At 42.7% G+C, this 13,748-nt stretch overlaps 1 protein-coding gene across 2 annotated transcripts in view; it reads right to left on the bottom strand.

The window, feature by feature from the left end:
* Nucleotides 1-12,225, bottom strand: part of upf1 (UPF1 RNA helicase and ATPase) — a 52,924-nt gene extending 40,699 nt beyond the window's left edge. Inside the window, exon 1 of one of the 2 annotated variants that reach the window (XM_073068440.1) lies at nucleotides 11,690-12,225. In XM_073068440.1, the coding sequence (XP_072924541.1) occupies nucleotides 11,690-11,860 (171 nt within the window). In that variant the 5' untranslated portion in view covers nucleotides 11,861-12,225. The remainder of the gene's footprint in view (nucleotides 1-11,689) is intronic. The other variant, XM_073068441.1, reaches the window with a different exon arrangement.
* Between the last annotated feature and the right edge of the window lie 1,523 nt (nucleotides 12,226-13,748).

Here is a 13,748-nt window from a genome sequence, read left to right as displayed (position 1 = left end):
CCCCCCCCCCCCACCAGTGCCCCTGGCTTCCTCCTTTTCTCCCCTGATCCACTCTGTTCTATTAGATTCCTTCTTCTCCAGCCCTTTACTTTTCCCCACCCACCTGGCTTCACCTGTTACCTAGCAAAGCCCCCTTCCCTCCTCCCACCTTTTTATTCTGGCACCTTCCCCCTTCCTTTCCAGTCCTGAAGAAAGGTGGCAGCCCAAAGCATCGACTGTTTATTCATTTCCATAGAAGCTGCCTGACCTGCTGAGCTCCTCCAGCATTTTGTGTGTGCTACTTAAGTTACACAAGGCTTATTATAGATCTTAAAAAAAACAAGTTTGCAGCCAAATGTTAAAACCTGTAATACAATACCAGTAACAAGAACTACATTTTACTCTTCAGAACCTCTGCTGTATAACAGATTTAACATTGTGCTAGACCATGTAAAATGAGACTTGTGTAATAGTTCCAAGGGGTCAAATATAATCAATCTAAAAACCACAAGGCTATTAGATCATATAGCTGCTGTTCATTCAGGTAACATCTTTAAGTATGAATGTCCAAAGGGCTCATTGATATAAAAGATAGATTCTAATATTATAAAGAACTAACAGAAAATTGAATCTAGATAACAGAATGTAGCGACTGTGATTCAATAGCTACAGTTTCAATTTCTTTTGACCCACTGGTGCTTTGACGTCATTGGACCTTGGCCAAGGCAAAGAGAAACGTTACTCTGAGAATCATTTGTAAAACTGCAGTGAGAAAGTTCATCCTTCAATTACTCTAACCGCTTCACAAGATTTTCAGAAGGATGAAACTCACTGTTCAATCAAAATGTAATGGAATTTATTTCTACAAACTGGAAACATAAAACATGGCTTTATTCCACAGTACCCACTATGTTCACACCTGCTGTATGTGCCACTGTCTGTGGTCAGGATTTTGATTAGCGTCCTTCCATCTGTTCCTTCAAAGTGGCTTAGAGCATAAAGAATAGATGGATTATTTGATCTGGAATATGTTCTGATGGTATAACATTTTGATCACTGTAAGTATACAATAAGGCCATATGACAATTATAGTCAGAATACTGTGCATGAAGATGTAGTCTGTAATGTAGTGCTCAGTTTCTGACTAAACACAACAGTCATCTTGTTTGGAGCCAAAACTGGCACCAGTTTTCTTCTTTCACCTGAAATGGCAAGCAGATTTCCATCTACCAGCTACTTAAAACAAAATTACCATTGACCAATTCAGTCAATCAAGACTGGAATGCCAACTTTTAATGATCAAAACTTAGCACTCAAAGATTAAATAGTCAAAATTTCTTAAAGTGTAAAGTTGTCAAGATATTTGCTCCTCAATCTGAGGCAGCATAAAACATTTCCTGTATTAAAGCCACAATATAAACTCAAGAGACTTCATGCCCAGTTTTTTAAACAATGGATCAAGCAAGCGATAGGTAAAAAGCAAAAAAGATGAACTCAAAACTTCATTAGCAGCAGTTCAGATGAAAAAAAATGCACTAAACTAGTAATCTTTTCAAATTTCTAGATTCAACAGGGGAACATGTTTAAATGTCTTTACAAAGGGTGTGGAACATCCATGAAATGCACTCTGCTATGTTTTGAGGAAAAAGGGCACTGCACAGATTGTAGCTCAGATAACTTTATTTTAAACAGACAAGAGAATTATTATATGGAACTGAAGCAGGCCGATGGAGTTAAGATATACATCAGCAAAAACTGTGCCTTAGCAATCATGAACAGAAACTGCACAAGCTTTATTTACATTCCTGAAGTCAAATGACTGAATAATTGGTGGCTTTGTGTTTTATTTAGTGGCACTAGAAAGTTTGTGACGCTGTAGAATTTTCTCTATTTCTGCATAAATATGACTCAAGATGTGATCAGATCTTCGTACAAGTCCAAAAATTAGATAAAGAGAACCCAATTAAATAAATAACAAAAAACATTATATTTGCTCAGTTATTTTTTGAGAAAAATGATCTGATATTACATGTATTTGTTGGGAAGAAGTATGTGAACCTCTGGGGTAATGTCTTCTACAAAAGCTATTTGGAATCAGATATTCCAATCAATGAGATGAGACTGGAGGTGTGGGTTGTCGAGCTGTCCTGCCCTATAAAAAAGATACACAAAGTCAGGTTACTGACAGAGCCTGCTCTTCTTAAGGATGTGTTTATGTGCACCATGCCTCGATCAAAATAACTTTGAGGACATACGAAGAATTGCAGAGACGCACCAAGCTGGAAAAGGCTACAAAGGCATTTCCAAAGACCTGAGTGTTCATCTCCACAGTAAGACGAACTGTCTACAAATGGAGGAAACTCAGTGCTGTTGCTACGTTCCCTAAGAGTGGGCATCCTGCAAATCATTACACCAAGCATAACACGTAATGCTGAATGAGGTGAAAAAGAACCCAAAGGTAACAGCAAAAGACCTGCAGAAATCTCTTGAACTTGCTAAAGTCTCTATTCATGTGTCCACTATAAGAAAAACACTGAACAAGAATGGTTTTCATGGAAGGACACCCTGGAGGAAACCACTGCTCTCCAAAAACATTGCTGTACATCAAGTTTGCAAGAGACTACTGGACATTCCACAATGCTTCTGGGCTATTGTTCAATGGACAGATGAGATAGAAGTTAAACTTTTTGGAAGAAATGCACTCTGCTATATTTTGAGGAGAAAGGGCACTGCACACCAACACTGCAACGCAACTGTGAAGCGTGGTAGAAGGAGCATCATGGTTTGGGGCTGCTTTGCTGCTTCAGGGCCTGGACAGTTGAAGGAACAATAAATTCAAAATTGTATCAAGATATTTTACAGGAGAATGTCAGGGTAGCAGTCTGTCACTTGAATCTTAATAGAAGTTAAGATTATGCAACAAGACAATCTGGGGGAAAAAAGAGCAAATCAATAGAGTTTAAAAAGAAGAAAAATTGTGTTTTGTAATGGCTAGTCAAAGTCCTGGCTTTAATCTTATAGAAATGTTGTGACCTGAAGCAAGCAGTTCATGCAAGGAAGCCAACCAACATCCCAGAATTGAAGCAGTTTTGTAAGGAGGATTGACCTAAAATTCCTCCAAACCAACGTGCAGGACTGATCAACAGTTACCGGAAACAACTGGTTGAAGTTATTGTCATACCGGGGGTGGGGGGGGGGGACCTTACTCTAGAAACTGCCAAGAATTTCCCTAGTGCATAGCCCTCTATTTTTCTAAGCTCCATGTACCTATCTAGGAGCTCTTAAAAAAAACCCCACTGTATCCACTTCCACCAGCACCCACCACTCCTCTGTGTGAAAAACTTATCCCGGACACCCCCTCGGTACCCATTTCCAAACACCTTAAAAATATACCCCCTTGTGTTAGCCATTTCAGCCCTGGGATAAAAAGCCTCTAGCTATCCACACGATCAATGTCCCTCATCATCTTATACACCTCTATCAGGTCACCTGTCATCCTCCGTTGCTCCAATGAGAAAAGGCCAAGTTCACTCAATCTATTCTCAAAAGGTACAACTTCCAATCCTGGGACCATCTTTGTAAATCTCCTCTGCACTCTCTATATATCCAAATCCTTCTTATAATGAGGTAACCAGAACGGAACACAATACTCCAAATGGGGTCTGACCAAGGTCTTGTATAGCTGCAACATTACCTCACAGCTCTTGAACTCAATCCCATGGCTATTGACATGGACCCCAAGATCTCTCAGATCCTCCACACTGACAAGAGTCTTACCATTAATATTATATTGTCTTCAAATGTGACCTACCAAAATGAACCATCTCATACTCATTTGGGTTGGTCTATCTGCCACTCAGCCCATTTCTGCATCCTATCAATGTTCCACTATAACCTCTGACAACCCTCTAGACTACCCGCAACACTCCCAACCCTTGTGTCAATCAGCAAATTTACTAATACCCCCTTCTACTTTTTCTTCCAGGTTAATAATAAAAATCACAAAGAGGAGGTGTCCAAGAAAAGACCCCTGCAGAACACAACTGGTCACCAACCTCCATGTAGAATACGAACCATCTACAACCACACTTTACCTTCTGTGGGTAAACCAATTCTAGATCCACAAAGCAAGGTCTCCTTGGATCCCATGCCTTACTTCCTGAAGAAGCCTTACATGGAGAACCTTATCAAATGCCTTAATGAAATCCATATACACTACATCCACTGTTCTACCTGCAATGTGTTTTGTTAAATCCTCAAATAATTAAATTAGGCTCGTAAGGCATGACCTGCCCTCAACAAAACCATGCTGACTATCCCTAATCAAATTATGTCTCTCCAAATGCTCATAAATCCTACCTCTTGTGATCTTCAACAACTTGTCCACCAATGAAGTCAGACACTCACTGGTCTATAATTTCACGGGCTATCTCTACTCCTTTTCTTGAACAAGGGAACAACATTTGCAACCCCCCCCCCCCCCCCCAATCCTCCGGTACTTCTCCCATCCCTATTGATGTCGCATAGATCATCTCAAGAGATTCAGCAATCTCCTCCTTCATTTCCCACAGTCCCAGGGGCATATCTCATCTGGTCTCAGTGACTTATCTAACTTAATGCTTTTCAAAAGCTCCATCACATCCTTTTTCTTTATGTCTATATGCCCAAGTATTTCAGTCCACTGTAGTCATCTGCACAATTGCCAAGGTCTTTTTCCCTGGTGAATACTGAAGCAAAGTAAGTACCTCCGTTACCTCCTCTGACTCCATGCACACATTTCCACTATCGCACCTGATTGGTTGCATTCTCACACAGCTCATCCTCTCGCTCATCACATACTTGTAGAATGTCTTGGGGTTTTCCTTAATCCTGCTCATCAAGGCCTTCTCATGGCCCCTTCTGGCTCTCCTAATTCCGTTCTTAAGCTCCTTCCTAGCAACCTTGTAATTTTCTAGAGCTCTAACAGTACCTAGTTTCTTGAACCTTTTTTTTGTAAGCATTTCTTTTATTCTTAACTGGATTTTCTGCATCCTTTGTATACCATGGTTCTTTAATCCTACCACCCTTTCCCTGCCTCAATGGAACATACCTATGCAGAAGTCCATGCAAATGTTCCCTGAACATTTGCCACATTTCTGCCATGCATTTCCCAGAGAACATCTGTTCCCAATGTACGCTCCCAAGTTCCTGCCTAACAGCATCATATTTCCCCCACCCCAATTAAATGTTTTCCCAAGTTGTCTGCTCCTATCCCTCTCCAGCACTATGGTGAAGGAGATAAGAGTTGTGGTCACTACCTCCAAAATGCTCTCCCACTGAGATACCTGACACTTGACCAGGTTCATTTCCCAATACCAGATCAAGTACAGCCTCTCCTCTAGTTGGCTTATCTACATATGGTGTCAGGAAACCTTCCTGAACACACCTAAAAAACTCCACTCCATCTAAACCCCCTTGCACTAAGGAGATGCCAATCAACTATTAGGAAAGTTAATACCTCCCATCACAACAACTCTAGTATTACTGCACCGATCCAGAATCTGACTCCCTGTCTGTTCCTCAATATCCCTGTTACTATTGGGGAGATCTATAAAAACAACCCAGTAGAGTTACTGCCCCCTTTCCTGTTTCTGACTTCCACTCACACTGACTCAGTAGACCCTTCCATGACTTCTGCCTTTTCTGCAGCCGTGACACTACCTCTAATGAGCAATGCCATGCCCCCACCTCTTTTGCCTCCCTCTGTTCTTTTTGAAACATCTAAAGCTTGGCACACTCAGCAGCCTTTCCTGCTCCCGAGACATCCAAGGGTCTCTCTTATGGCCACAACGTCATACTGGTCCACACATTAAGTTCATCCGCCTTGTTTATGATACTCCTCTCAACAGACACATCTCAAACCATCAGGCGGAGAGCATCTTTGCTCTAACATCTGCCTATCCTTCCTTACAAACAATAGTTTAAACCCTTCCCAATAGCATCAGCAAACCTCACCCGGATATTGGACCCCACTTATTTCTCCTGTTGGTATAGACTTCAGTAGTTTTGCTCCTAATGAGAGCAGTTTCCCCATCTTCTCTCAGATAATGAGACATATCTATTATCTTCTCAACTGCAATGACTTTACGAAATTTAAGGAATGCTTAAATTTGTCACCGCAAAATCCCAAAAAAGCTCTCATCAGAATTGTTGTTAGACTAATACATAAGCACATACTTCATTTCACCATAATTCATAGGAAACTTGTATCAAGCTGTGGAGATGCAATTAATGTCTCTGCCATTTCCTTGTTCACAATATTTGTCTTCCTGCAAATTACTCACATTTATTTCTGCAAATATCCAAACCAAAGATCAGTTTATAATCAGTTTTTATTTTATTCATTTTTGAAGGGGTTCTGTGCACCACTGGCAAAGCTGACATTTGCTGTTCCATCCCTACTATCCTTGAGCGGTGTGGCTTCTTGGAGATTTCAGAAGTAATGTCAAGAGTTAGTCACATTGGTCGTAGAGAGTAAGACCGCCATACATCATGGAAACAAGGCTCTTCAACCCAAATGATATGACCATCTATGTCGTTCTCATGCCCCTCAATTCCATTCCTATCCATAGGCGTATTTATCCAATGTGTCTTAACCAGTGATTGTATCAGCTTTTTACTCCACCTCTGGCAAGTGATTCTATATACCCTGTGTGGGAAGAACTTACCCTCCCCTCACATCTCCTTTAAATATTTTACCTCTGCCCTCAAGCCCATATCTTCTTACTTTAGACTCTACCATTGGAAAAAGACTATCTACCATATCTACATCACTCAGTTCTGCAAATCATTTGGTCATCCCTCAGCCTCCTGCACTCCAGTAAGAATAATTCTAACCTTTCCAATCTCCCCTTGTAACTACTGCCTTCCACTGCAGGTGACATCCTGGTGAATCTCTTCAGCACTACTTCTAACTACCACATCCTTTCTAATGTGATCAGAACCACACAAAATATTCCAAATGTGGCCCTACCGAATTCTTCTACACTACAGCATAACTACCTGAATCTTTTACTACATGTTTCTTTCACTACCTTATCTGCCCATGTCACCATTTTCCGGGAGCTATGAACCTGCACTTCTAAGCTCCTCTGTATATCAATCTTTGTAAGTTTCCTGTTGTTTACTGAACATACACTGCCAGTATTAAATGACCCAAAACACATTACCTCATGCTCGTCTGGATTAAATTCCACCTGTACTGCTCCGCCCAACTTTCCAGTTCAACTATATCTATCTGTTTACTGGGGCAATCACCCTCCATCTACTATTCCAGCAATCTTTGTCTCATAAGCAAACACAAGTGACATTCTCATCCAAGTCACTTATATATAAAGCAGTATTCAAGGAATCTGCTACTGAGAGCTGTCCATTACCTAATTTTTCTGCAAGTCAGAAGTGTCCATTTTCTATAGCTTACTATACCATACCATTTTCCATAATCTGCTCAATTTTATTCAAATTATATTCATTCTAGCATACCCATAATACAATATAACATAGTTGAATTATGTGCAGTTATTAATGAACGCAGAACATTACTACCCTGAAAAAATTCTTCTAAAATGAAAGTTGTACTTCCACTAGTCAAGTCTTCCAACACCAACTCCCTGCAATATACTACTCATGAAAGGCTTCTGGCCTGATAAACAACCCAACACCACTACCCTCTGCATCTTATCACCAAGTCAATTTTGGACCCGGATTCCCTTGTATCCCACAACTCCAACTTTCCAGTGAGCAGAACTTCAAAAAGCCTTACCAAATAAAGCTTGTGTACGTTCTTCATACGTCTGCCTTATCTTCATTTGTTTTCTTCGAAACCTCAACAAAACAATCAGATTTGTGAGGTAGAACTTCACGTACAAAATCATGCCGATTCCACCTAATCAGTTGCTACATTACCATGGAATTATAGATTCCATCTTGTAAGAATTTTTCCAATAGTTTCCCTACTGCTGATTTCAAGACTGATTGATTTGTAGCTTCTAGGCTTTTGTGCATATGAGAACATCAATCCTCTCCAGTCTTCTGGTTCTAACCCATGCCTAAAGATGATGGAGAAACCTTCACTGAGATCCAGCAATTTCCTCCTATGCTTCCTATCACAATTTTATCAGGCCTTGGGAAACCATCCACCTTAAAGAGAATCAAAAGCTCTAACACTTTTTCATTCCTGATGCACGCATGTTCAACACTATCCTAATTAGGCAAGAAACCTACCCTAATTTTCCATTCTCCTCATCTTCTCTCATGAATACTCTGCTCCTCTCTACACTAAGGCTGAGGCCGTGGCCTGCTCAGAGCTTTGTATCTGCGGGCTCCCCATGTTTACTCTGCTATGTGCTGAACTGAGGCTGCAGCTGTGGTGGGCTCTAGGCTTTGTGTCTGAGGACTCAATTTTGTTCTAAATACTATTTTCTTAATTTTATTGTTTACAGAGTTTGCTTTCTTTCTCCCTCATATTTGGGGTCTATTGGTAATTTTTTATGGGGTTTTTTGGGTTTCTTGTGTGGCTGCCTGTGAAGAGACAAATCTAAAGGTTGTATAATGTATACATACTTTAAAATATTAATTTAGGACAACAAAGAGAATTCCAAAATATTTTATAAATCTTTTGGAAGATAATAGCTACAAAAGATTAGGTTCTGGGTTCCACACCAAGACTTTCCTTTTAGGCTCTGAGAAAACAGACTTTACCCAACTTTCATCTTAATTCTAATACATTTGTAAAGGGAGTTGGAATTCTCATTCTGTTGACCAGGGCACTTCACATCCTTTTGTCCTACTGCTTTCTAAACATCTTTCCTATATGCGCCATGAATATGAATTCACTTGGTAACAACTTCCCATACTTGACATCCACTTCTTGAAGATCTGGAGTCACATACAGTTCACTCAAGAGTGGAAAATTCAAAAGCCTGGAAACTACAAATCAATAAGTCTTGAATCAGTAGTAGGGAAATTACTGAAAAAATTCTTAAGAATGGAATTTACAATTCAATGGTAATGTATTAATTGGTTAGGGGAATCAGCATATTTTCAGATGTGATGTCTTATCTCACAATTTTTTTTTGACAGCACAATTCAGATCACTAATCAACAGAATGTTTTCTATGACAATACAGTAACCATTTACCTGCATATTTTCTTATTCTGTTAATCACTTGGAATTACAAACCAACAACTGAAAGATTTGAAATTTCAGATGTGAATGCTGTCCTCTCAGTTGTTAGTCCAGGCCTTTGGATAAACAACCTGGTTATTTCACCATATCACTTGTTAGTTCTTCTCTTGAACATTCTTTTCCAAACTGAAGTGTGCCAATGCTTAGGTTAATCACACTTCTTGAAATATTTATAAATACTTTCCTTAATCCAGCATTTTTATTAACTCTTAAATGGTTGGACCAGGTTTTCTTTGCAAAATCATATTGATCGCAAACTGTAAATCAATTGGAGACATCTTACAATACAACAGGCCAGGAGTAAGATCATTATCAGAGAATGTTCATGAAATAGAAAGCAATGGACATACAATTGACAAAGAAACTTAAAGCAGCAAAACATAAAAATTAATAGATTTTAAACAGTACAGCTCAAGTAGTTAATAACAATGTTTGAAAATCATATACATCCGGTTGATCAGCCAGAAGCCAAAAGCTGCTGCACATCACATTCTTGGCACTGTCACAAATCAAACATTTTTTCAACTTTAAACCAAGAAATCTTCCAAATGACAAACATGTTATAATCAATCAATAAAGACTGAATATAAAAGTTTCAGTTTCCCTAACAGTTAGTGGTATGACAGATGAAATTTGAGATAAACGAGAGCAGTGGATAAATACCATTGGCAGAGGGAGGTACAAATGGTTAATGAACTTCAGGAAAGTACACTGAAGCAACTCACCTATGGATTACAATCACCATATGGACTAGAATTCCTTCATTAGTCATTCTTAACACTGTGCTTGCTCAGACACCAAGTTTTTACTTGATAGCATGGACATATTCTGGAATGAGTTGATATTTCTCAGAACATGCCACTACTTTTGTTTTAAAACAGTTGAGATTTGTTCGACATAATGTGCACCCTCCACAAGAACAGTTTGATTAGCCATAGGCAGTCTGCTTCTGGGAATCTATATAAATCTAGCTCAGCTATGGGCTGAATATTAGTGGCAATCTTTCAGTGATATGACACCATGGGCATACCTTGACACAAATTGACAGCGTCACAAGTAAAAGGTAGAAACTTTGCCAAGCAGGAAAACACAAGTTTTATTAGACTAGATTTTCAAAGAGCAAGCAGGAAAACTGGGTAAATACATCAAAAAGGAACCTATACTGCAAACAAGCTTTACAATTCCCAGCGCCGGAATATGTTAAGTGTGTTATATGGAATTTGTGTTTGTCTGATTAATAGTAATTCATAAAATCACAACCACAACTGCAAATTACTGTGGTTTAATGAGTCGTGGTTCCTTCAAGTCTGCATGTCCCTGTTGCAGTAAAGTGTGACTTTGAAACCAGGTGTGACAGTACCCTAATCTTTGCCTTGTTTGGGCAGTTCAATACCCTAATATTTTGAGTGATTAAAATCCAAATAATAAACATTCCATATCGTTAGTACCTATTCCAATAGCTTCACCAAAACGCTAAATCTATCAAGTGAACTTTCAATTAATCCAACAAATCCACTGCTAAGTTTCCTTGCAGTACTCCCTCACCTCAGCTACTTCGTGCTCAATCCTGTACTGCCACCCACTCTCCTTTCCAGGAGGCACATAGAAAAAGACATAGTATGTTAACAATGAGGCCTGATTCACACCAATTAAATTGGCCACCTAAAAATATGGTGCTATCATAACAGCTAAAATAAATGTTCAATTAACTTCCTATCTGTATGTTGATACCACGTGCTACTAGAATTACAAACCCAAGACAACTATGGAAATGATCAGGTAATCGCCCAGAATCTTTACATGGAATTTTAATTGTTGTTCTACTCTTACCGCTGATGCAACTGTCACTTTTAAACATTAACAGGCATTTAGTAACTTTCCTCGCACAATGTTTGATTTGGATGAAACGTTCATGCAAATGCACAATTCCTAAGCCTTCCGCCAAAGCTTAACTCACCTAAATCATGACCTGGACGATACTTAGGCATATGCCAAATAGTAAGCAGCTTTTCACAAACACTTCTGCTGAGCTCCTGCAGCCCAACTTAGACCATCATCACGATTGCACCTTCCTACAACAAATGAGAACTGTAGCCGTCCCGGGGCAAAAGTCAGAGTAAAGAGGAAGGACGGGGAAGATCCTCCAGTGAGGAGGGGGTGAATAGAAAGCGTGTGGGGGGAGGGGGGGGTGAAAGAAAGTTCGCATGCAGTTTAGGGCGAAGGGGCGTAAGAATGTACACTTCACGCCCTTTTTGTAAACCCGTTCCACCCCTTCCTTCGGTCCTTTCTCCGGCCCAGGACCGCTTCCTGCTGCCATGTGCGTCTCCTTCGGGCGCCGAGGCCCAGGCCACGCTGTGAGCCAGGAAACGCTGGGCGGTGGTGCCAGGGCTCGGCGTGAGATCACACCGCCTCGGGTTGCTGGCGTGCGGAACACCCCCCTCCCCCAACCACTCGCTCTCACCCAATCACCGGCGCTCTCCTCACCTGTCCGTCGCCGGGGCCTTGGCTCTGGCCCTGAGTCTGCGTTTGAGACGGCAAAGTGAAGTCGGTGAACTCGAACTCGGAACCCTGCGTGTCGGCCCCCAGCAGCTCGGCCTCCTCGGTGTCCAGGAAGGTCAGCGTTTGCGAGCTCGGCCCGTACGCGTCCACACTCATGGCGGCCACGGCGCGGGAGCGCGCACTCGCCCCCGGCGCGATTCAAACCCACGGGGCAACAACCGCTGCGCAGCACGGCGCGCGCCGGCCGAGGGGCAGGCGGAGAGTTGGCGCTTGGGGTGGACGTCCGCGGGTTCGGGGCCAGGCGGTGGGCCTCGGGCTTGGGCCGGGCGGAGGACCGTGGCGTTCTGTATCCGTCCGAGCGCCTTCGTGGCGAGGCGAGAGACCTTGGGGTCGGGGCCGGATGAGTGACCACGGAACCGGGGACCGGATCGAGCGGGTGGGCGGCAATCGATCACCGGACACACAAACCCAGCAACAGCGCGAGAGCCGCAACTCCCCCGCAGCACTGACGTACCGCACAGAACGCCCTGACGTAGGAACGCAGTTGGGTGCGCTTGGGTTCGCGGTGACGTCATTCAACCGGCAAGGAGCGGTGACGTAATACACATGAGAGCGGCGAAGCGGGGTAGCGCCGAGTGAGCGGAGGTGGGGAGCAGAGAGCCTCCGGATTCGCGCTTCCGCCTCCGCCGGCCCTCTCCACGCCTCAGCGGCGCTGCAACACGTTGGCGGGCTGCGATGGCAGGAGGAAGTATGGGCACTCTAGACCGCCTGCTCCCCTTGACGTGCAGGTTGCCATTTTAGACCCAGTGCTCATAACGTCCATTAAGTACCATTGCCCTCCTGTTACATCAGGGCTGTTGTCCTGATTATTACATTCCCTGAGGGGGTTACACAGGATCAGTGTACTTATCTGAAATAGTCTGCCCTGGTCAGTACAAATCAATGCTGTTTTGAGAGGCCATCTCCATCGGACCAACATTACTGCTGGCTAATCCCCACTCTGATCGAAACTGGATACTAGACCCTGTCCAAAAGGGAGAGAGGATAGATCAGGTATCCACGGCAAATAAAGACAAAAAAAAAACAAAATGTAGATGCTGAAAGAGTGGATCTTTCTCATGCAACAAACACAGAACATTGGAGGAACTCAGGAGGCCAGGCAGCATCTATGGAAAAGAGTAAACAGTCGACGTTTTGGGCCGAGACCCTTCAGGACTGAGAGGGAAGGGGTGAGATGACTGAATTTGGGTGGGGAGGAGGCTGGCTGGTAGGAGATAGGTCAAACCAGGTGGGTGGGAAAGGTCAAGGGCTGGAGAGGAAAGAATCGGATAGGAGAGGAGAGTGGTCGAAAGGAGAAAGGCAAGGAGGAGGGGACCTAGGAGAAAAGTAATAGGGAGGTGAGAAGAAGTAAAGGGTTTTGTTCAACAGAGGAAGTAATCGATATTCGTACTATCAGGTTGGAGGGTACCCAGACGGAATATAAGGTAGAATCACAAACACAAGAAAATCTGCAGATGCTGGAAATTCAAGGCCACACACACACATCTTCTCGTCTTTTTTTCCAGTCCCGATGAGGGACCTTGGCCAGAAGCATCGACTGTTTACTACTTTCCATAGCTGCTGCCTTGCCTGCCAAGTACCTCCAGCGTCCTGTGTGTGAATATAATGTGTTGCTCCTCCACCCTGGGGGTGGCCTCATTTTGGCACAAGAAGAGGCCACGGATCGACATGTTGGAATGGGAATCGGAATTTAAATGCTTGGCCACTGGGAAGCTCCACCTGTGGTGGATGGTGCAGAGGTGCCAGACAAAGTGGTCCCCCAATTTACAACGGGTCTCACCAGTGTAAAGGAGTTTGCACTGGGAGCATCGGACACAATAGACAACCCCAGCAGATTCGCAGGTGAAGTGTCGCCTCCCCTGGAAGAACTGTCTGGGGCCCTGAGCGGAGGTGAGGGAGGAGGTGTATGGGCAGATGTAGCACTAAGGCCGCTTGCAGGGGTAAGTGCCTGGAGGGAGATTAGTGGGGAGGAACAAATGGACAA

This window comes from Hemitrygon akajei, chromosome 16, assembly GCF_048418815.1.
Source record: "Hemitrygon akajei chromosome 16, sHemAka1.3, whole genome shotgun sequence".
Classification (NCBI taxonomy): Eukaryota; Metazoa; Chordata; class Chondrichthyes; order Myliobatiformes; family Dasyatidae; genus Hemitrygon; species Hemitrygon akajei.
This window is presented reverse-complemented; position numbering and strand designations above follow the sequence as displayed.